Genomic DNA, 25,392 nt, shown 5'->3' with positions numbered 1-25,392 from the left:
CCTGCTAACAGTATATTGTATTTTGGTGTGTTGTAATTTTTTTTTTCCTGGATTTTTGAGATAGAGTTTCTCTGTGTAGCTCTGGCTGTCCTGGGATTCACTCTGTGGACCAGGCTGGCCTCAAACTCAGAGAGATTCACCTGCCTCTGTCTCCCGAGTGCTGGGGTTAAAGGTGTGCACCAGCACCTCCAGGTATCTAGTAAGTTTTTAAGCCTCTGGTTTTGTTTGGCAGTGTGCTGTAATTTTATTTCCATCATCTCAAGGGATTCTTTAACTTCTCATTTCTTCGACTCGATGGCTTAATTTCTACAGATCTGTAAATGTTCCTGTTTTCTTTCTGTTGCTGATCTTATTTTGGCTTATTTCCACTGTAATCATGACAGGTGCACTCTAGCTGCTGGTGGAGTGCTCTGTTTATATTTACTGCTCTAACAACTGTGTTGAACCTGTTTCCTTAGTGACCTTAGCTGGTTGTTGCTTTTTGAGGTTTTTTGTTTATTTTGAGGTAAATTTCATGCAGCCTAGGCTGGCCTTGAACTTATTACATAGTTAAGGCTGCCTTAAACTCTTTACCTTCTAAGTGTTGGGATTACAGGCATACATACGCCTGGCTCCTGTCTGGATGTCATATCCATTATTGAAGTAGATTGAAATCACCACCATTACTGTAAACAGTCTGTCTGGGGGTTCTGTGGTCAACTGTGTGTACTTACTGCTATTATATCCTCCTTTTATGGAATGGTATCACTTTTATGTCCCTTGCCATTTATAACTTTGAAGTTTATTGTATGATAATAATAAAGCCCTTCTGGGTCTCCTTCAGTTACTTTTTGCATATAATATCTCTTTTTAGCATAGCATTTTCTGTCTCTTTGTGATCTTATATTTAAACTTATTGTGCCTATCCACAAGGTAATTTTAAATTTTTCAAGATTTATTTATTTTTATTTTGTGTGAATGTTTTCCTGAACATATATTTTGCTTGTATTTCTGTGCACCACAGGTGAGTGATGGGAATTGAACCCACGTCTTCTGGAAGAACAGCCAGTGTTCTTAACCACTGAGCCATTTCTCCAGTCCCCAGTCTTTCCTTTTAATAAGGAAGCTGGAGAGTTGAGTACAGAAGCCTCAAGGGCTTCCCTCCTACTCACCTTTCTTCTTGAGTAAACTGTGAGTGATAAAGCAGTCTGTGATTCCTGCAAGCTCTGGGGAGTTGTTGTGGCTGCTTTTGAGGTTTTTGGTTTTTTTTAGTTTTTTGTTTTGTTTTTAACAGTTTGTAAGACCAGAAGAAGAGGAAGTTCTTGCTTTGAATGTTCAACTGGGCAGTGTCATGGAACGGTCTAAGGAGCTGGCCTCTGGGCCCCTCCAGGGTCCGGGCTTCAGATCAGAGATCAGGCTGCTTTGTAACTTTGATCTCAGCCACTCTGGCTGACCTAACCATAAGCACAGACAGGCTTAAGTCACTCTGATTTCCTTTTCTTATTGTGAAAGGAACATATAAATGTCCCAGCAGACAAAGAGGCAAGCTGTTACCTGGCCCATTGTGTGACCGCAAAGGTAATCATAGAACAACCTGAGATGTGGATAGAAAGGGACAAAACGGTTGAGTACAGGCCACTACAGCTGAGATACACAGCTCCAGCTGAAGATGCCAGTCACTCTCCTGAAAGGAAAAGCAAGAGGGAAAGGGACCAAATCTGTTCTCAAATACCTGCAAGACTGTCATCCTCAGGAGGCTTAATACACTTTCATCATGACACCAACTTCCTCTCTGAGCTAGATGTCCTGTACCCTTACCCTTCTCTTACACACTTGTGCACACACACACACACACACACACACACACACACACCAGGGAAGGTCTAAGGCAAAGTCTGCCTCTGAGCTGAGCCACCCTCTTGGGTCCTAGTAGCCTAACCGCTAGGAAATATAAATACAACTTTTGCTACAATGTCTATTTGCTACAAGTTTCATCAGCTTTTCCCAGTGGATGGAGTTAACAGTTACTACACTTAGGAACCAGACAGGAGAGAATTTACCAAAGCCCACTTACAAGGCTCAGCACTCAGGCTATTTGAAGGAGTATCCTCAGATCTCATTCACTGACACCTCAACACCAGCTTAGAGAAGAAAATCAGACCCCTGGTGCTGGCTGAGGAGCCTGACTCCTGTATACACAGCCTCTCAAGCCCTGATTCTTCAACCTGATGGAGGAAGATGCATTCGTCAGCCCTCATTAGTCAGCACCTCTTGAGTCCTGCTCTGTGCCTTTTAGAGGGGACTTGGTGATGAACGAACGGGGTAAACACAGCTGCATTGCTGTCGTTCAGGTAGCTACTGGATCTCAGGAGAGAGAGCAAGTGCAGCGGTCCTTTGGGTCTTAACAAATCTCACCTAAGGAATAAAGAGCAGCAGTTGAATGGAGCCTGACTATCTGACACAGTTACTAAAAGCTGGCTTCTACCCATGCTTTGCTTCCTCTAGGCACCTCAAGGCTATGACAGAAAGGGAGTTGTTTCAACAGAAAAACTTCCCAGAATAGAAAATGACATTGGGATTTGTATGCCTAGGTCCAAGATCTCAATGAGCTCCTGTCAGAGAGAAAGGAAAGAAGAAAGGGCATTTCTACATTATGGCTCAGACAAAGTAGACTACCTCCAAATCCCTACATGGTAAAGCACCCAGGAAACAGTGACTACAAAAGCCACTCCCTAGGGGGCATCCTGTACTACACAGGTGAAGGAGCCACAGGTCTACAGGCTTGGCAGTGTGTCACTGTAAAATTAGACACCACCAGCAGTCCACTGAACTTCTGACTCTCAAGCTCCCCCTCCAGCATCAGTGTGAGAAATCGCCCTGGACTTCAAAACAGATCTGTACTCCAGAGTGGAGATACTAGCACTTTATAGGAGGTCTATCTGGTTAGCCTTTTGACGGTACCAGCCTGTGTGCTATTCATGCCCAGTGTGTTAAGATGCCAAAAGACATTCAGCTACGGCTGTTGAGATGGCTCCGTGGGCAGAACACCTGCTGACAGGATGGACTTGAGTCCGTCTATCAGGCCCACATGGTGCACACAGAGTTTTCATTTGACTTCTACACAAGCATACCAAGTGAATAAATAAGAATGTAGTGAACACTTTTTTTTTTTTTTTTGGTTTTTCGAGACAGGGTTTCTCTGTGTAGTCCTGGCTGTCCTGGCACTTATTTTGTAGACCAGGCTGACCTCGAACTCAGAAATGCGCCTGCCTCTGCCTCCCGAGTGCTGGGATTAAAGGCGTGCGCCACCACGCCCGGCTAGTGAACACTTTTTAAAGATACCCCGGTAGCTTGCCATATGGAGAAGCTGCTGAAGAAGCCACAGAAGCAGTTCATCCTCAAAAAGTATGGCACACACCTTCAATCTTCCTACAAGGGAGGCAGAGGCAGGCGACGGCAGGAAGCTCCAGGCTAGCCTGGTCCACACAAATGCAAAGAGCTTAGAGCTTCCCAGTGTGTAGTGTCCAGGCATGGGGACCTGTCACGGCAGCAAACTTAGGTTCACCAGAAACCTCATCAGTGAAAGCCCACCTTCCATACGGTTCTGACAGTACCCCATGTCTGAGAACCTGCCTTATCCTATAAGATTTCATACAGTTCTGATACCGCTGTATGTCTCAAAACCTGCCTAACCCTCTAAATGAGACCTAGAGAAATAAAACACTAAAGAGGTCAGTTAACAGAGAATTTTGACTTTTTGCTTGCTTGCTTTTTTTTTTTGTTTTAAATAGCCAGCAGTCCTCACAGTGCTCCTAATTCATCCTGCAGCGTGTGTCACTGTATTTTATAATATGCAATACAGTTAGGTAGGTTTTAAACACCAATGTACACTGAGCCAGAACGAAGAGAGGCAGGCAACAGAGACAGTGACATGGACCAGGCACGTCACTAAACTCCCACCCCTTTTCTGGAATGAAGCGATAACTGGACCGTTTCCTAAGTACTGTGAGGACAGATGAGGACAGATGAGAAATGTAATTATATTCCTGACTTGGCACCAGGGAGGAAGCTCTCAATGCATGATACTCATCTTTCTTACTGTAAATTAGGGAAAAGTCTGGGGTCATTTATAACACATTGGGAACAGGAGGGTCAGTCTTAGCCAGACTTACAGCACAGCATTGTATACAGTGAATCTGGAAAACCTTTTTTTTTTTCGTGCTAGGGATTGAACCTAGAGCTTTGAGCACACCAGACAAAGTTCTACCATTGAGCCACACCCAAGCCTGTAAAATACATTTTTTTCCCTAGAGAAAATTATATTAAGGTGGGTTCTTCACATAGCTGAAAATGTTGTATGGTTTCACGAGGCCACCTTATATCAAGCCCCTCATTTTACAATGTCACAGTCAGTTTTCAGGCTTCTATGAGGCCTGTGAAAAAAAAGAAACACAAGTTCCCATGGCTTTTACTACAGACCTTGCCACACAGCCGGCAAGTAACAAGGGATCCGAACATGAGAAAATGACAAGAGAAGCAAGCATATGAGACAACCCGTAGAAGGTGTCCAAGGAGTTGTTCAAACAAACGCACGTTACCCTGCAGTGCTCAGACTCTTGCTAGTAACTAACACTAAAGGGAAAATGCCTTTGAACGCTCTACGATGCAGCTCCAGAGAGTATCGTTACTAAGCTCCCACTACATAAAAATACACAGCATCCAAGAGCTCCATCAGTTAGGTTTAGTGTCGACTGTCACCCCACACTGTTCTACCACGTAAGGGACAAACTGAAAGCATACCAGCAGGCTAAGATGCAGAGTCCTGTGAAGAGGATGATGGGAATTGGATAGGATGCGCAGAGCAGCCCATGGTTGTAGAAGGCCTGAGATATCTTCTCACGAAGCCTTTCAGTCAGGGTCATCCTCGGCTAAGTCACCTTGTTGCCATCCCGGAAAGTGACCATGGATCAGCCCGGAAGATGCTGGATATCACTTACAGCAGACATCATCTGCAGGCACCTAACCAGGAAGGAGAAAAGTAATATAACATTAAGTATTTGGGAGATGGAGAGATGGCTCAGCAGTTAAAAGAGTTCTGGCTGCTCTTCCACAGGACCCAGGTTCAATTCCCGGACTCACATGGAAGCTCACTCCACTTCCAGGGGATCTGAGACCCTCACACACAGACATACATGCAAACAAAATGCCAATGCATATTAAAAAAAAAAAAACCCTAAGTACTTGGTTCTATACACCAGGACTGCTATGGGGAGGGGGCAGTTATGTGGCTAGAGCCTGGTTTCAGAATATGTAGAGTCTGGAAATGCGAGTCTCAAATAGGCATATGCACACGCACAACCTTGGTACCTTTGTAAGTGACTGCTCTCTCAATGCAGGACCTAGCTCTCTGTAGGAACTAAGGGAAAGGAGCTCACGGTGAAAACTGCAAGTTCCTCATTTGTGTTGCAGTGAGAACAGAAGCTAGTGTTAAAAAGCAAATTAAGGGTTAGCATAGCACAGTCTGGAAGAGTGAGGAAGTTAAGTCAGTGGGCTTATAGTTGGGTATGAGATAACCAATCTAGACAGATAAGATGGGGCTCTTGGCCAGCTTTCTACTCCAACCCCCGGAGCAATTGAGAAATACGTGTAAAACACCATTATCCTTTCAAATGTCTTATTTCTAATGCAGCTAATCATAAAAACAGACTGCATTTTAAGCAAGGATGGCATCTAACAAGAAGCTCCTGCCCAGAAACCACCTCAGAGCACCCCACAGACAAGGAGCTAACCATGAGGAAACCAAGAAAGACTGCAGCTCCAGATGGTGGCTGGGGTAAGACGCAGCGCTCCGCCATCCCTCAAATGTGAACACACTGCTTAGTTTCATTAACAGCACTTAAGACATCTGCGAGGCTGGAGGGTAGGAACACAGGCTAAGTGACAGTCAGTGTGAGTAACTGACAGCTGCTGAGGGACAGAGAGGGGCTTCAGTCACTCCTGACTGAGAGCAGCACATGGACAGTGACTGCAAACCTAACTCCTGGGGCAGGCCAGGGGGACACTTGTGGATCCTGTGGACCCCCCCCACTGGCTCCACCCACAGTAGCCCAGAGAACTGCCAATCTCACAGCAGTTCCCTTGGTCTTCATGTAGCCTTCCTCGTAGCCCTGTAAGCCTCTCTCCCATGAAGCTCAGTGGCTTCCTCCTCTCTTGAAAACCCCTCTTTCAGGAGTTTCTATCACTTTTCCTTAATTTCTCATATTTTTTTCAATTTCTTACCTTTCTGTAATAATTGTTAATAAAGCTTGTTTCTATTTTGCAAATTCCAAGAGTCCACCTCTTTAATTTTCAACAGCATGAGACTATGAACTTGGAGCAACTGTTCCAAATGATCTTTAGTGGCTATTGAGTGCCGGCTCAATAGGTCACTTGGTCACAAACAACATGGCTGTGAGGTCCTATGGCTCTCTGATACTGAATCACTCTCAGTCCAACCAAACAAGCCTGAGAACTTCCTCTCTAGCCCAGAGTTCTCGATTCTCAACCATTTTCCATCTTAAGAGTTTTGTTTTTGCTTTTTCAGATGCTAGGTATCAAACCCAGGGCCTTACAAATGCCCAGCAAGTGCTACCCATGACCCACATCTCCCAGCCCCATATTAGGCATCTGTAAAAGACCACCCCCCAAGGGCATATGCAAGCATGCCTATAGAACACATAGCACCTTCAGCTGCTCTGCCCAATGAGTTCTGAACATCCTCCCGGTCCTCTTCTGTGCACAGGCCAGACTTAGAGAAAGCCTTAGAGAAACCTTGGCAAAGAAATAGGCACCCCCAAAACACATTCCTGAACAGATTACTAGGAAAGACTGTTCAGTGGGATCTGTCCTCAACATAAGACACCAGAAAGTTAGGGCCCTGAAATACCAGGCATCGAAGTAAACTTACACAAAGGCGGTAGGACTGGCTTACAGCCTCTGTTCTTGGTTCACAGTTGCTCCTTAGGAGCAAGAACAGATAAGCCCTACTATTCCTGCCTGCTGTCAGCTGTCTCCTTTTAAAATAATAGCAGCCCAGTGGAACTCACAGGTTCCTACTAGGTCCACAGGGCCTGCCTGCCTATCAGTCAAAGTCCACCACCTTGACTCTGGCCATAGCAGCGGGGCCTCACTCTGTGGACACTGGCTTCTGAGCACAGTGGAGGAGGAACTGGCTATTACCGGTAGTTCCTATTCGCCCCACAGAGATGGCTGCTCCCAAGGTCCCCAGGCTGTTTTGGCTTCCGACCTTTCTGAAGACTGGCTCATCAACTTTTGTTTCCAGTCTATAAGCCACCCCATAGCCTTCCAATAAGTCCTTTTTCTTGTCCTAACTTAAAGTTAATTTGCTCTTTGCTGCTAATTTTAAACCAATCAAAATAGAAAACTCTTAGAGAAAGCCGAAGCATTTAGAATTCTCTTCTTAGTACAGTTCTCTAGTGGGTTTAAGGTTCAAGTTCACGTCTGTTCCACATTGCTGTTTCCTTGGTCTGTGTAATTGGGAACTTGCTCAGACATGTGTCTGGGCTTGATTAAGCTCCCTGATGACAACCGGGCTATAAGGATGACTCCTCAAGTGCCATAACCAGAAATCAGAGACAAAAGGAGTCACAGTGTAACTATTTCACAAATCAAAAGGAATGGCCGCCACACCTTCTACCGTCCTAGAAGCACTAGACTTAAGGTACACATTGAGTTTCTAGTCTGAGAATTTTCTCTAAGAGGATAAAAAGAAGTCTCTGTAGGTCTCTTGGGAGTGAACTGAAGCAGCAGGTGAGTACTCACAACAGCTCCACTATCAAGTGGCTTACCCTCACAAGACAGGCCACTGAAGTCTCCAGCAAGAGGACCCGTTCAACTGTGGGGCCCATACAGAGACCCTGAGGGAGCAACATCCCCTGCCATTCTGTAGCCAATACATGTTTCATTGACATCACTCACACTAACTGCTAATTCTCAGAGCATATGGAAAACAAACCCAAGCTTTAGCTCATGGTGCAGTCCCCCTGCCTGAACCTAGAAGAGGAGATACTAAGACTCTCTATCTCTCAGTGCAAATGTTAATGCAAAGCTATTCCAAAGCAAGACGTACCCAACCTGAACCAACAACCTGCTTTTCCTACATTGCCCCAGTTACAGGTTGCTTCAGATAAAAATCTACAGCCCTTCTCCCTGAATTTAAAGAGACACTCTTGCCCTGAGGGACTAAGAAGACCATGTTACATAAAAATTATTAAAAAAAAAAAAAAAAAAGCTAGGTATGGTGGCACAAGCCAGGATGCAGAGGCAGATGGATCGATCTCAGAGTTCCATTTCTGAGACAGACACTTCGCTGAGGTAAACCAGACTGGCCTAGTCCAACAGAGCAAGTTCCAGAAAGGCTAGGATTACATAAAGAAACCCTGTTTTGAAAACAAAACAAGACAACAATAAAAAAACAAACAATTCTGCCCGTGCCTTTGGGGAAGACCATATATATAAGCAAAACCAAAGGAGCCTGTTATTAGAAGCCCAAATTAGAATTGTTTAAAGAAAAAGACAGTGCTAGCACAGGACAGAACTGGCCAGGCGGCCTGAGAGGAGCAGCCCAGCTCAAGCCACACCAGGGGGCTCAGAAGATAGAAGGCCCTCCTGAAAGGATAAGGGCGTGAGTAGAGCAGAGAGACAGGGTGCCCCTGACCTTGAACTCATCCCATTACCAACCATTACTGTTAATTCCAGGACATTCCCTCACTCCTAAGGAAAGCCCCATGCCTATTTGCTTCTGTTCTCTGTTGCCTTTGTACTTCCTTCCTGACGCCCACCACACCACTTCCAGTCTCCAGGGATTTGCCTGTTCTGGGCATTTCAAACAATGAGATCATCCAATGTCTACTTGTGAATGACTTCTTCATCCAGAGTTTTCAAGGCTGAACAATGCTAGTAAGTTATCACGAGTCCATCCAGTTTTACCATTGAGTAACACATCACTGAACGCTTAAGTCACATAATGCTTATCCATTCAGCAGTTAACAGACACTACTAGGTAGTTTTCAGCCTTTTTCCCACCCCAGCTACTGTGAACAGTACACTAATGAGTATTCTTTCATGCTTTTTAAAAACTGAATTTAATTTGGGGGAGTATATTAGTTTTTAGAAATGGTACTACTTGGTTATAATAATTTTCTCCTAAAATGTGAGTTTTACATTAAATCTGTGTGGTCTATCTGAGCTCATTTTGGATAAACTGTAAAGTTTAAATCTAGGTTCATGTATTCATTTTCTGTCCGTCTCTCTCCCTCCCTCCTTAACTCCTCACAAGGACAGCACTTTACTTTAGGACCATCTGTTGAAGACTTCCTCCTTTCCCATTGATTTGCCTTAGCAGCTTGGCTTAAAGATCAGTCAGATGTATGGGCAATAATCTGTTTTCAAGAGGCAGAGCAAGATTTCTTGAGTTTGTGAGTTCAAGACCAGCCTGAGCAACATAACAACATACCATCCTGCCGCCTCCCAGCAAGCTGGCTGTTCACGCATCTCTTTACGGCTTCTCTGCTTTCTCAGTGATCTGCTGTTCATTACTACAACTACCAAACTTTTTTGTTTGTTAATTTTTTGAGACAGGATCTCACTGTATTGCTGGGCTGGTAGACCAGGTTTGCCTCCACCTCATGAGATACATCTGTCTCTATCTTCCAAGTGAGGGGATTAAAGGCGTGCACACCATGCCCAGATGCAACTATTAAATCTTGGAATGGATAATGGTTCTTCACATGACATTCTCTTGTCTGTTTTTTGCAGTGCTGGGATTGAACCCAGGACCTTGGTCATGCCAGACAAGGATCCTACCACTGAGCTACATCCCAGTTTTGGTTTATCTGAGGCAGTGTCTTGCCATATAGATCACACTGGCCTTGAACTCTTAATCCTCCTGCCTTTGTTTACCCCTCTTTGCTTAAAAAACACATTCTTTTAGCTATTCTAGCTTGTTTGCCTCTTCAAACATTAGTATGTTTTGGAATAATTTTGTCAACAGTCTATATCCATGAAAATAGGAAGCCCAGATTTGCCTTGAATTCTCAATCCTGCCTCTGCCTTCCAAGTACTGTGATTACAGGCCTCGTGCCACTGTGCCTGGCTTACAGGATTTTTTTAAGATTTTATTTTTAATCACATGTATATGTGTTGGGGATTATATGTATTCACATGTAGTTACCTATGCAGCCTAGCAGCATCCAGAGCTGCTGGTGCTAAGAACTGAGCTCTGATCCCCTGGAAGAGCAGTACATGGTCTTAAGCACTGAGCCTCAGATTTGGGTAAAAGTTATATTAAACCTGTACATCATTTTGGGAAGAGCTAGATTTACACCTAATATCTCTTTCTTTCTTTCTTTTAGCAACCATGATCACAATTTGGTTACCATTACTTGTATATATTGGCTCTTCTATGACGAGCTTTAAAATTGGGTGCATGCCACAGCACCTGTGTGATTAAAGGACAAGTCTGTTCCATAACAAAAACATTTTAGAACATTATAGTCCTATTATTATAAAAGTGACGTTTTTACAGGCTGGCAAGAGGGTAAAGTACTTGCACAGGCCTTATGACGATGAGTAGATCTGGGATCCTACAAGGTGGCAAGAGAAAACTGAATCCTGAGAGGTGTCCCTCACTCAGACTTACACATGCATGCCTGCCTGTGCTTGCTCACGCACACGTGTATACACACATTCACACAGGCACGCATAGGCGTGCACACCTGTGCGCACGCGTGTATTTAGGAAATACTGTTGAGCATGATGGCTCATGCCTATAGCCCTCACTTGGGAAGATGGTGGCAGCAGATGAGATCAAGGTAGCTTTCTAACTGCACACAGACTTTAAGACCAACCTGGGCTACATAAGATGAAAAAAGAAAAGGGAGGAAGGGAAGGAGAAAGGGGAGAAAGGAAAGAAACGATTATTTAAATGTATAAACCTATGTTTACAATGTTACTAAAAGAAAACTTTACATTTCAAAATATAGACAGGCTTTATTCCTGGGTCTTGAGGGAGTGATTTTTATTTTGTGTCTTGAGTCCAAATCTTCTTCCCAAAGTAACTTAATACACAGTAGCAACAGTAGAACAACAGCAGTAAAGTCAAAACTGCAGAGCTGCAGTGCCAGGGCCACCACTGTTTATTAGGCGATTACCTTGTACCAAATACAAATGTAAACACTTGACACACACTGTTTTCTTGGTTCATCCCATTAGCTAGGTCAAAACAGAACCAAGGTGGAATTAGACCCCACAGATCCACCTGACTATGTCTCCCAGTGGTAGAATTACAAGCACTAACACCCAGCTTTTTACATGGGGCTAGAGATGGACCTCGGGTTCCCATTCTTACACAAGTATTTTACCAACTAATCTTAGTCCCTCTCCTAGTTTAATACCATTTATTTCACTATCTATAGCATTTCAGCTATGTAACCTCACACACACTCCTGAGTAAAATTTACATGTTGCAAAATCAAGCACCAGAAATACTGGGCAGGCCACAGAACCCTACAGAACCCAATGAATAGCAGAATAACCCAACAGTGGTATCCTAACTACAGACAGTCCCGTCTCACTGTATTTGGTATCAATCAGCAAACTCAGGTTATCTGCCATTCTTCCTTGAAGGCACTTACAGCTAACAGAGAGACCAATTTTTTGTTTGATTTTTTTTTAACCACAATTTGGTATTGAATGTGTCTCAAAGGCCTATGTGTGTAATTCTTAGTCTGAGGACAGTGCTATTGGAAAGTGATGTAGCCTTTGAGAGACGGTATCTAACGGAAAGTCTTCCATTCACTGGGGCAGGTTCTTGAAGGAGATCATGGGACCCTGGCCTCTCTACGTTTTCTTTAGCTTCTTGGTAATAAAGGAAACAGGTATGTTCTTCCACATGCTCCCACTAGGATATGCAGCCTCTCTGCAGGCCACAAAGCAACTCAACTGTAGAATGAGACCTGTCAAAATGGGGGTGGAACATGATGGCTAGTGTCTGTAACCCTAATACTCAAAGAGGCTGGACCAGAAGGATCCGGACTTCCAGACTGTCCAGAGCTACTGAATGAGACTATGGAGAGAGAGAAACAGACAGACAGACAGACACATAGAACGAGTGAACAGACTGCTTTCAACTTGTAAGAACTCTGATCTTCTGGGCAGGGTGGCCACACTCACCACACTCCCTGTATTAGAGAAACTTACTTCTGTAGAATTCTTAGCTGTTTTTATTCTTAAAAACCTCTCTACTGCTACAGTTTATGAGACCACCAATCACCACGCTACTAAAACTGCTCTTCAGTTTGCTCCTGTGAGCTAATAATTCACGTCAGGCCAATCTCGAGTTACAACACGTCTGATGCATCATTTGTACCTCTCATCAGAATTTCACAAGCGCTCTCTACCTCACAGCATGCTTTCTAACCTCACCCCTCATCCTGTATGCACATACACGCAGCCCCTAAGACAGACACTTGGTGGCTTTTCTCAACCCTCTGTCCCCTTCTTCAAGCCCCACCAACTCTCCAGCTGAGTTGTTCCCTTTGCTCCCTTCTTGTCCTCTGCTGATCCTTGCACATTCAGAAAGAAACCCAGATGTCTGTCCCTGTCTGCAGGGGCTCTGCACAGCTGCCCTGCTCCTCCCCACTCCATCTCACACCACCCCCCTGACTCTGTCCTCTTCAGCCTCATTTCCACCAAGGCCTTGGCACATCCTGTTCTCTCTGATGCTTTGTCTTCTCTTTATAAGCTGGCTCTTTTACATCAATCAGGTCTCAGGTCATTATACAAAAATGGCTCTCCTGACCACATGTTCTCCATACGACTGCATGCATCTCTAGTTCTCACAGAGCCTATTCTCGTTCAGACATTTTAAACTGTAACTATGAGTGCTATGTGCCCTGAAAAGACTATAAGCAAATTCCTGTCCATGACTGTACACCAGTGTCTAGAACAAGTCTTGGTACAATAAGAACTTACTGTGCTAAATTGTGCACAGCTATAATCCCAGCATTTTAAACGTAGGAGAAGGATCAAGGGCCTAAGTTCAAAGCCAGCCTCAGTTACACACTGAGTTCAAGGCCAGCCTGGGCTATGTGGGAACCTGTCTCAAAACAAAAAACAAAAAACAAAAAAAGCCAAAGTGGGACATGGGAATGAAGATTTATAATACCAGCACCTGGGAGGAAGAAGCAGGAGAACCAGGAGTTCAAGACCAACCTTAGCTACTTTGTCAGTTTCAGACTAGTCTGGTAGGTTATATAAGACAATGTCTCAAACAGAAACTGAGGCTTAAAAACTTACTAGATAGCCGGTCTATGGGGGCACACACCTTTAGTCATAGAACTCAGGAGACAGAGGCAGGAGGAATATCTCTGTGAGTTCAAGGTCAGCATGGTCTACAGAATAAATTCCAAGACAGCCAGGAATAGACAGAGAAACGGTCTTGAAAGAACAAAAAAGCAAAAACAAAAACAAAAACAAAACCTTTCTGGATAACAAATGAACCAAATCAAGCAACAATAAGATACTAATTATCCAGACACTGGTCACCACAAACCTACCTCTCACCTTCCAGGAGTGATACAAAGCAGACCAGAAGCTCTGACAGCAGACAGGCAACCACACCTTTTCAGAATAAAAGTGAGGGAACAGTGAGGTGGTGAGAGGGTAACACAAGCTTGACTAAGTTCTGTCCTCGGGATCCTCCCTCTGTGGAAGGAGAGAACCAGCTCTCCAAAACTGTCCTCTGACCTCCACACACACACACTACAATAAATTGAATAAACAAACTAATAGAGGGAGTGTTTCATCCATCCGGTCTTTCACAAATGTCCCAGCCTTAAACCCCCTCCAGCTGGTATTTTTAAAACGTATGTGTGTACTCAAGAGCATCACATGATCGGCACAGGGGATGGACACGGACACAGACACACAGCATGGATCAAATGAGGAGGTCAGAGGTCAACATTGTGGACTCAGTTCTGTCTTTTCACCTTTGTGCAGGTCCCGAGGCTGAAGTCAGGTCCTCAGGTTTGTGTGGCCAGTGCCTTATCCACTGAGCCAACTGCTGCCCACACTTTGTTTACTCCTTCCCTGTACCGATGACATTTTAGAGAATGGTCCCCAAACTAACAGCAGCACCTGAGAGCTTATCAGAAAGGCAAATCACTGGGTCTACCTGTATCGGGTGAGAGCCAGAAAAGTCTAGGAAAGGCCCCAACCACATGCTCTTGGGGAAGCATTGCCATCAATCTGACAGCCCTAGAGTTGCCCAATTAATTCTGATGAAACATTTTTACCATATACTAAACTGGCAAATAGGGCAGGTAAGTCTCCACAACCCCTCGCCTGCCCAATTCTAATGGTTATTAATTTTGCTGTCTGAATTTGCACCTGACATCTGGCTCAGCCTCCAACCATAACAGTAGGGACAGTAAATTAAAATTAAAGATCTGCTTATGTTGGACACTCTGCATACAAAAGTGTTGTGTCTATCTACTGGCTGCACATCTTTTTGATGAGGCCACACTTTTTATTACATGTTCAAAATATACTGAAACCCCTATGTCAGATCCCCTAGAATTGGAGCTATGGACGGTTATGAGTCACTATGTGAGTAGCGGGGACTCGAACCTGCATCCTATGCCAAAACAGTTAAGTACTCTTAATTGCCAAGCCTTCTCTCCAGCCCCAATATTCCAATTCTAAAAGGGATAAACTGTGGTACAGGAAAGGAGGAGGGCCAAATATCAAACCCTGTAGCATCAAACCAGGAAGTGATTTGCTTTAAAGAACAACTTGCTTCTATGGCTTTGCGGCCACAGCCCACAAGACCTCTCTCAGGCTGGCTCTGCTCGCTCCCGTGACCTTCCTTAGGATACATTCCAGGTTCTTGGCATCTCTGATTTCCTGTGGTCTCCACTGCATCTCTAGCTCCACTCACAGCTATATTCACCGTACCCTCAAGGTCAGCCATGGAGAGCCTGACTCTGGCAGACATTCCTTGGTCTTTCAAGGTTTTCCTTTGTTGTTGCTACTTTTGGGGGTTGTGGGCTTTTGGATTGGTTTGTTTGTTTGTTTGTTTATTTGTTTGTTTGTTTGTTTTGAGACAGGGTTTTACTGTGTAGCCCTGGAACTCAGAGGTCTGCCTGCCTCTGCCTCCCGAGTACTGGGATTAAAGGAGCAATGGCTCAGTGGATAAAGGCTTTCTGCCAAGATGATGACCTGAGTTCAGTCCTTGGGAGCCACATGGTTAAAGGTGAGAACTGATTCCCAGACTGTCCCTCTGATTTCTATGGCAAAAAAATAAAAAATAAAGAAAAGAAAAAGAGAAAAATTTGGGTGGAAGCCTCCACTACCCCCATAACTCATATTCTGTATTTCTGAAAAACTGTGATCTGCCAACTCAAACACTAGCTAGGGCCCCTCAAGCCATGGCTGCAGGGACCTCTAACTGAGCCCCAGCAGAACCCTAGGCAATCCTGTGCAGCAGGGCATCCCAGGGCTCCCTTCCCAAAGCAGTCTCTCTAATGAGCTAAAGCCTTTCCGTGCTTGAGCGTGATGCTATAGGCAGAAGCTGGCCGATTTCTGAGACGTTCTCAATGCGCCCTTGCTACTGCTATGCTGCAGAGTATTACGTCTGGCTTCCTTAACAGTCCTACCGGCTTCAGCTGCCAGGCTTTCCTGCTTTCTCTCTGAGTAGACTACAAGGTTTCCAAACCCTTCAGTTCTGCTTTATCCTCCCACTGCCACTATAAACCACCCTAGCTGAATTCTGCAGTGCCTTGGAACTTCCTCACGGTTCCTATCACCCCCCATTCTCCTCTCCTTCACCCTACACCTACAGACCCCACCTTCCCTCACCTTTTTTTTTTTTTTTGACAGTCTTTCTCTATAATCCAGAAGAGCCTCACACTTGCTAAGTACCTGATAATCACCTTAAACTCCTTTCTGATCCTCCAGTCTCCACCTCCTGATCCCTGGAACGACAGGCATTTGCCACCATACTCAATCTATGTAGTGTTGGGGATCAAATCTAGAACTTTGGGATACTAGGCAAGTATTCAACAAGCTGAGTTACATCTCCCACCACTAATCTACCATCCTTAAACTTACTCTCACAAAAATCTCAGACCCAGACAAAACAAAGATAATTTCTTCTTTTCTTCTGGTAAAAAGAGGGAACCTAGGAACCACACAGCACTAGACCACTAAGCCAATCCCAAATCCTCTCTTTACTTCTTTAAAAAACTTGAGACAGAATCTCAGTAAGTTGTCTAGGCAGGTAATGAACTTGCCATCCCCCTGCCTCAGTCTTCCTTGGTAGATGGGAATATAAGCCTGCATCAGGCCTGGCCAAAATGTAGACATTTTCTGCTAGAATGTAACATAAATGACTTCTAGTCTAATTTCAACAGAGTCCTTGTTCCCACCCAAAATCCTCAGCACAGTCCTTACTGCCTATATTTCTATCAGCATTCTCATATGTGCTCTTACCAGAATCACCGGCTAAGTTCTGTAGACAGCACTATAGGACTTCCCTAGCTCACAGCTCCAACACCCCTCCCCCCAACCCCTTTTGAGACAGTTTCTGCATATCCCTGGCTATCCTGAAACTCACTCTATAGACCAGGCTGGCCTTGAACTCAAAGATCCACCAGCCTGGGATTCAGGGATATAGACATGTGTCACCCGACTCCCAGCTCTCCAAGCCTGTTAAAGCTCCGGCATGTCAGTTCCAAAAGACCCAGAAGGCACAGTGTCACAGCAACTATGTTTAAGTAACAGGGAAAATGGGTCCCAGAGAAATGTGGTTGTGACAAAATATGGGCATAAAAGCATCCTTTATTTTTGCTCAGTTTCAGAGGTCTTAGTCTGGGATGGCACAAAAGGAATGAAGGAGCAATGTAGCTTCATCAAGTGATCAAGAAGCAGAGGGAAGGAAATGTCTGAAGTAGCAGGTTTTCTCCTCTCCCTCCGGGATTCAGTTTTGGCCCTGTCTGCCCCAGGCCAGCCCGTTGTTAATCCTCTCTGGAAATAAACCTCACAGACACAGGCAGAGGTGTTTTACTAATCCAGGTGCCTGCCTCACTCCAAATGGACAAAATCAGCCCATCCCTAATCATGTAACTGAAAAGGAAAGGGTGTTTTGTTTTGTTTGCACTTTTATTATTGCAGATGTTGTTACATCTCTAGAAAATCCAGTAAAATCAACTGAAATCTTTTACAGTTGGTAAAAGGATCACATAAGTCAGTGAGAACTGACATTTAGGAAATCCATGCCAGGCTGGCAAGATGGTTCAGTGGGCGCGAATGTTTGCCACTAAGCCGATGACCTAAGCTGGCTTTCACCTGGTGGAGAGAGATAAACTGTCCTCTGACCTACACTCAGCAATGGTAGCACATATGAGTGCACACACACACACATACACACACACGATAAATCAGCAAATTTTAAAAATAAATCAATGCTTTCACATCTATCATGAATAAGCAGAAGATATAAATAATTCAAAATACTAAAAAAGCAAAACAAAAAGACCTTTATGTTTCTCTATGGAACATATAAGACTTGAACAAAGAGAAGCCATGCCCTATTCTCAGTAAGGATTGGTATCACAAGAATATCACACACTGGGTGTGGTTGGTGGTGCACACCTGCAGTTCCTGCCCCACAGACTGACGAGTTGGATGGAGGCCAGTCTGGTCTACACAGAGGATTCCAGGCCAGCCAGCACTATATAGTGAGGCACTATCTCAAAGAAATTATTCTTCCTACATTAACCTAAAAATGTAACATAGTCCCACTAAAACATGTAGGATTTGGCCAGGTGGTAGTAGTGCATGCCTTTAATCTCAGTGTTTGGGAGGGAGAAGACCATGCTAGACTGGTGACAGAGTGAGTTCCTAGACAGTCAGGGCTATAGAGGGAAACCACGTCTCAAAACACACATACGTGTAAATTAAAATGAAATAAAATAAAATATATATGGCTTAATTTTTAAAACATGTTTTTAGATTCACTTAGTTAATTTTATATGTATGAGTGTTTTTTTCTGCATGTATGTATATACTACTAAGTTTACCACATATCAAAATATATTACAGAGTAGTTAAAAGTGGGTACTAACACCTAAATACTCAGATTTCTAGAACAGAACAAAAACTCTGTCAACAGATCCACAAGTACATGTGGCAAAGTATATCACATATAGAACATGATGAGAAATTTTAAGCAATTGAGAGAAAGATGGCTTCTTCAACAACGGGTATTCTGCAAATGGATTCACGTCTGGAAAAAATTAAGTTCAAACTATAGTTCACACTAAAATAAACCCCAAATGTATAAAAGATATAAAGGCAAAAAATATATAAAATTCATAATGATAATTTTAAATATAAATCTACAAGACAGGTCTAGCAAGACAGCTCAGTAGGTAAGGCACTTGCCTGAGTCTGATCCCCAGAACACACTTTAAAGATAGAAGGAAGCCATACCATGGTGGTGCACATCTTCTTTAATTCCAGCACTTGGAAGACAGAGGCAGGTGATGTCTGTGAGTTCAAAGTCAGCTTGGTCTACGTAATGAGTTCCAGGCCAGCCAAGGCTACATAAAGAAACCCTAACTCAAAAAAACAAAAAACAAAAAACAACCCTCAGTGTTTGTCTGTATATGCATAAACACCCCTGAATGGACACATGAGAAAGTCCTTCTGTCACCAGGGAGAAGATCTGTAACAGGAGCAGAAGAAAAGGAACACTATTCCTGTGCACGCTTACAACTTTTCAATTTTAGGTTCTGTAAATAAATTTCTGCATTTTAAAAGCTAAAATTGTAAACTAATGAAGGAAGCTTTTCTGTGGGTGCGGCAGCCTCCTCCTGAGCTTCTGTGGCTGGATTTGCAGCTCTGGGCGCTTTTAGACACTGTCAGCACCCATTGCTGCCTGCAATCCCTCGAGGGAGAAGGTCACCACCGAGGCACCTTGTGTTCCCTGGGTGCACCTGGTACCTCTTTTGGACTAGGGTGGAAAGTCACTGCAGCTCTGGCCACCGAGCTAAACTAGTCCACCAGTACAAACAATTTCATCTTCAGGGAGGAAAAAAGTTATATTTTTGTTTTATTTTGCAAAGCAGCAATGCTCAGGGCAAGAAATTTAGCTTCTCTAAGCATCAAAACTAGGCAAATAAACTGGAGGAATTTTCAACAGACCAAGCTAACTGTACTGAAAATAGAAAGGAATTTCCTTTCATTTCAGCTAATGAATGAAGTGGATTTCAGGGACTCTGAAGCACAAGCACTAAAGAGGAGGATTTCCCACATTCTCGAGTCATGGCTGGGATGCACAGCAACACCTCCACTAAAGGAAGAACTAGTCATATTCATTGATTGTGATGGTTGTCGCAGCCAGATACATCATCTCCTCAATCAAGTAACAACACGCAAAAGGTCCCCTTTTATTCCTTTGTGACCTAGGCAAGAATAATTAGTAAGATGACTGAACTGATTCTAATTGTTTAAATGCTCACTTAAATGTGTATGTGTGTATCTGCATATGTGTATGAGGGCATGTATTCAGGTGCCCAAGGAGCAAAAGAGGTCCAGTGTCCAACGCCCTGTAATTGGAGTAGTTGTGATTGCCTGATGTGGATACTGAGTCCCAAACTCTGACCCTCTACAGGAGCAACAAGTGCTCTGAAGCACTGAGCGGTCTCTCCAGCTCCCAGAGAATCTATTTGAAAGCCAGAAAAACCATCCAGCTGGGTCCTTACGGGTGCCTCAGCCTCAGCTCATGCTAGCAGAAGCAAGGCCAGGGCCATCCCCCACCCCCACCCCCACCCGCCACATACCAACAGAATCAAGTCCACTAGCTAGAAACCTTTTGCCTGACTTCCTGCTGGTAATATGCTCTGACAGAAGACACCAAGGCTCTAAGACAACATGTATAGCCTAATCCCCAAAATGGAAGATGTGATGAGCCTTTGCTCTGTCATTACCACTTCAAGATTCCTTACTACAAGTGTTGTGTGGAAGGAACAGGTTCCACTCTAACCACAATGAATGCAAAAAGATGCCTCTGAGTGGAGAGTGACTCGGAAGAAAGACACCCTGGCGTTCCTTTTCTAGGGGCTGGAGTTCTCAAAACTCTCAGCACCACAGCTGCAGAGTACAGTGGCCCTTTCCAATAAGCCCAACACTCAGGAGGCACAGACATGCAGATCTCCGAGTTCAAGGCCAGCCTGGTCTACAGAGAGAGTTCCAGGACAGCTAGGCTACACAGAGAAATTCTGTATCAAAAAACTAAACAAAAGTCGGGCGTGGTGTTGCACGCTTTTAATCCCAGCACTTGGGAGGCAGAGGCAGGCGGATTTCTGAGTTCGAGGCCAACCTGGTCTACAAAGTGAGTTCCAGGACTCTGCCTCAAAAAACAAACAAACAAACAAACAAATAAACAAAAAAACAAAAAACAAAAAACAAAACAACAACAAAAAAAAAACCCAAAAGCCCCCTCAGGTCCTTTTAAAAAACACAGGACAGCCAAGAAAAAAAAAAAAAAAAGGGAGAAAATATCTGCAAATCATTTATATAGCAGAGAATTAACATCTAGAATATATAAAGAACTTTTATGACCCAACAAGAGAAATCAACACAATTGAAAGCCACACAAAGAGGGATACAGAGCTATACCAGTTGCTGAGTGTGTACTACTGAGTTCCCAGTGCTTATATTAGACAGCTTACAGACACCTGCCTGGAACTCCAGCTCCAGCTCCTAGCCTCCTTGAGCCTCTGCACTATGAGAACATACCCACATACAGACACAAACACCTTCATGTAGTTAAAAACAATATAAATAAACCTAGGGGGTGGAGACATGGGTCAGCAGTTGAGAGTGCTGGCTGCTCTTGCAGAGGACCAGGGGGCACTGCATGTATGTGGTACACAGACATACATGCAGGGAATATACCCACATACATAAAAACTCACACATTTTAGTGCCTAAAAGGGTTCCTGTAACCAATCTCCTATGGATACTGACAGACAACTGTATATCCAAATAGCACACAAAAAACACGCACTGAACTAAAAGTAAGAATTCAAAGACCAGGCTGGAGAGATGGCTCAGCGGTTAAGAGTACTGACAGCTCTTCCGAAGGCCCGGAGTTCAAGTCCCAGGAACCACATGGTGGCTCACAACCATCTGTAATGAGATCTGATGCCCTCTTCTGGGGTGTGTACATATAAATAAATAAATAAATCTAAAAAAAAAAATCCAAAGATCTATACACTTGAGTTCCTCCTAATTGTCAGCCTTTTGACTAACTGTGCACTCATGTTCCTGACGTCACCATTCCTAATAGCCAAAAGGTAGACATAGCTCCACTCTTCATTGAAAGGTAGATTTCTTTTAAAATGTAGCTATATAGCAGCATCCATTATCCCAGCACTTGGGAAGCAGAGGCAGGTGGATCTCTGAGCTCAAGGCCAGCCTGGTCTACGAGTTCCAGGACAGGCCTAGCTATAAATAGAAACTCTTGAAAAAAAAATGTGGCTATACAAACAAAATAATATAATTCGATCTGAGAAAGGAATGAAATGTAATAAACAATACATGAATGAACCTTCAAATCAAGGTGAAAGAAACCAGACTCAAAAGAAAGACCTGGGGCCGGAGGGAACGTTCAGCAGTTAAAGGTACCTGTTCTTGCAGACTGTCAGGTTTGGCTTCCAACACACACATGGTTGTTCACAACCATGCCTAATTCCAGTTCCAGGGCATCTGATAGCCTCTTCTGACCTCTGAGGGCACCAGGCATACATATGGTACACATACAAACATGCAAGCAAAACATTCATACACATTAAACAAAAGTGAAATAATCTAAAAAGCATAATTACAATTCTCCTCAGATGAGAGAACTTATCACAAGCAAGCTCACAGAAAAAAAGAGTACAACAGAGGTTGCCAGCAGTAGGCGGCACAGGAAATATGGACTGTTTAATGGGGACAGTTTCTGTGTACAATAATTAAGAAGTTCTGAAAATGGGTAATAATGACAGCTATACAACACTGTAAGTATATTTAATATCCCTGACTACTCTATTTAATCATTAAAATTGTACATTTTATTTTATATATTATTTTCCACAAATTTTAAAAAAAATTAAAAATTAGAAAAGTCTAACAAGCCAAGTGGGGAAGAGGAGAGAAAGAGAGCCGTGCCGTACTGAGATGTGCCATCTTGGACACAGGCTGCTTCCTCCACTCATACCACCTCCTCTTCCACCTCCCATTTGCTAAGAGAACAATAGAGAGACTATGAAGCCAGTGGGCACATCTGCAGGAAAACACGGACTGTTGTCGGGCAAACAAGTTCGCATACAGGCACAGCCCCTAACTGGCCAGTGAGAAAACTTGCCTGAAATTCACCCTATAGACTAACACTATCATCTCATCTGTTCATTACGGAACTTTAGATAAGCTGTGCCCAACAGCCAGAGCCTTGAAAAATTCCACAAATATTACCCACAAGGATCACTTTAGGTGGCTAAAGTCACCCGGATCTTGTTTCTTTAGCCAACTCAGAACAGTGGTAAGTTCCAGGGTCAGGAGCTCGTATGGCAGAATCCGGAAGACACAGTTTGAAGGCCTGATTCTCCATGCACACACTGGATGACCCTGGAAACTGGTTCCACGGGAAAGAGAATGAAAACCACACATGCGGTATTTGTCGCAGCCAACAGAAGGATACAGACTGTCAAAGTGAGCAAAGTGCACATGAATTCTAGGCTCGCCGAGATGAGTATCTGGAGTGATCCTGAACTGTGGCAACTCTAACCAACCACATTAACAAATACAAACGGACGGCAGGCATGGTCCCTTTCCCAACAGGACAGTTAAGCAGCTTACATATGGCCTCAGGCAAATCACAATTTTTATGGTTCTGTGTTCTAGCCACAAACTAAGAGTAAAGGTTTTGTGCCCATCTCAGGACAGTAATCTAAATGGGTGGTAGGGTTCCCAAACCGTGACTTTTAAAGCACATGGAAACATCTGGAGAGGTACTTCCCACCCGCCCCCCCCCCCCCACACACACAGTAACAAGAGAGTATTCAACAACAACGGAGTTTCAAGTAAGGGGAAGCCAGTTCTTGCTTTTCAACCTGACCAAAGAATGAGTGCCGAGCAGGAGCAGGAGCACACACATCTGCTATCCCACATATTCAGGAAACCGAGGCAGGAGGATGAAACTTTGTGGTCAGCCTGGGCAATGAAGCCCAACTCAAAATAAAAAGCCACAGGTGTTACTCAGTGGCAGACCAATGCCCTAGGCACACGTCCCCAAGTAACTTAATAATGAGTATAGGAATAATGTTTATACTTGTATTTCCTGTTGGTCGTTAAAAAAACAATACAAACAAAATATTTGCCAAGCAGAAACGCTGCAAATATATAAAAAGCCTTTAGATTTGAAATACATTAGCATATACTTCATAACATACAATCTTCACTTGAGCATCACACAGGTTACACCTAAAATGCATTCAGCACTAACTAGATACACTTGATCCTGACTCTAAGAAAAGCTTTAATGTTTAGCACACCTTGAGATGGCTGCACACTGCATAAGCAAACTCTACAAACGCACCCAAACGCATCATTAAAGACTGTTCCTATGTCGACTTCACAAGAATTACTACAAGATCATCATGAACTTATTTATTCATCGCTTCCGTCACCATAAGAGATAAATAAGCTAAACTAAGGAAGACTACCTCCAGGACCCCACTCCCACTCCCACCCCTCACCCGCCGCCACCTGTGGCTCACTGCCCTCCTCTTCATCGCCACCATCTGCACAACTTTCTGAGATGCAGTGTGGACCCGGGACTCGCTGCAGCTAGCGCTATCCCATTATAACCCTGATGCAACAAAACCACCTGGAAGTAAACATAAGCAACATAAGCGAGCAAAGTTTAGGTTTAAGCAACACATAAAACCAGAAACCGAGCACTCCCAGCAGAGAATCTACATGTTGCCTGGCTATCGGATCTTCGGAAAGAGGCAGGACTGAGTCACAGGGTCTAGCCCTCACCCAGACAACCCCAGACAACCCCAAAGCAGGATCCAGCGGCGAGCCTACCTGCCTGAGCTCACTCAGCCTGAACCCATCGCGACCCAGGCAGCTCGGCCCGGGCGGGGGCGCGGTCGGGAAGGGGGACGCGAGACCGTCCGGCCCCCAGCTCCAGACTGCGGTCTCCGGAGCCGCGCCTCGGGCTGCTGGACAGCGCCCACGCCCGCGCGCCCCTGCCCGGGCTCGCCCGCATCCCGGAACTCCCGGGCACGAGCGGCGCGAGGCCGGCGCCGGGGCCCAGCCGCACCGTGCAGACGCGCGCTGAGGTACCTGTGGCAGCGAGGCAGCTCCCGGGCGGCGGCGACCGAGCGGCGGAGAACGGCCTGCGCGCTCCTGGCCCGCGGTCCGGTGTTTGGAGCCCGCCCTCTCCCTCCCGGCCGCCCGGCGCCCGCGCAGCTCCCCGCCCCTTCACCTCTCAACTCCTACCTTTCCCCTCCCGCTCCGCCGCCCTCCACACGTGCTCCCGGCGGCGTGCGCATGCGTAGTCTGGCACTGCCAACGGCTCGGGTTCGCCCCCTGGTGGTCCCCTGCCACACAACTGCGAGAGGAAGTACTGGAGTTGCCTGTGGCCTGGAAAAAGGTGGCTAGTAGCACTTCAGAGTTTTGACAGCATCACTGTCCTGGGAAGTGATTGAGAACATGCACAAGAGCTCGTGTTCCATGCTTTATAGTGCCAAAGGATTAGAAGCGGGGCTGGGTGTATGGCTCAGTGGTAGAGAGCTTGCCTGAGACGCTAGGGGCCCTGGGTTTGATCCACAGCAGCATCAAAAAGAAAAACAAACCAGGGAATTAGAAGCAACTGAGCTAAATAGCAAGTGTATTCAGTTGATGAACTAGGTATAGGAGCCTCCAACACCAAGGATGTTAAATGAGCACTTATAATGAAAGCTAGTTCAAAACCAAGCTGGTGTTAGGATTCCATTTTTGTTAAAAATACAATGCATAGGGTAAAGTGGAAGATATATACTCAGTGTTTATTCCCACGTAGAGGAACTATGGGTGTCTGAGTCTCTTCCACCTTCTGAACTGCCACCAGTCGACTTGCACATGTAACGGATTATGCTGAGTGACTGCTCTGGTAAATGCTGAGTTAAGCATATGGTGTGTGTTCTCTCATTTGGCCTTGGGGAAAGTGAGGTTCCAGACACTCAGCAACAGCACCAACCCTGGTTGCTATGTTTCCATTTGTCCTCAGGCCTGCCTGTGGAGAGATCTCAACCACAC

At 44.7% G+C, this 25,392-nt stretch overlaps 1 protein-coding gene across 5 annotated transcripts in view; it reads right to left on the bottom strand.

The window, feature by feature from the left end:
* Scap (SREBF chaperone) overlaps positions 1-24,656 on the bottom strand; it is a 51,662-nt gene extending 27,006 nt beyond the window's left edge. Inside the window, exons 1-2 of one of the 5 annotated variants that reach the window (NM_001103162.2) lie at positions 24,595-24,656; positions 4,780-4,998 (exon numbers count right to left, since the gene is read on the bottom strand). In NM_001103162.2, coding sequence (NP_001096632.1) covers positions 4,780-4,901 — 122 coding nt within the window. In that variant the 5' untranslated portion in view covers positions 4,902-4,998; positions 24,595-24,656. The other 4 variants (NM_001001144.3, XM_006512083.3, XM_006512084.3 and 1 more) reach the window with 4 other exon arrangements.
* Positions 24,657-25,392: the final 736 nt, after the last annotated feature.

This window comes from Mus musculus, chromosome 9 (genome assembly GCF_000001635.26).
Source record: "Mus musculus strain C57BL/6J chromosome 9, GRCm38.p6 C57BL/6J".
Classification (NCBI taxonomy): domain Eukaryota; kingdom Metazoa; phylum Chordata; class Mammalia; order Rodentia; family Muridae; genus Mus; species Mus musculus.
The sequence above is the reverse complement of the archived record's forward strand: the minus strand, read 5'-3'. Positions and strand labels throughout refer to the sequence as shown.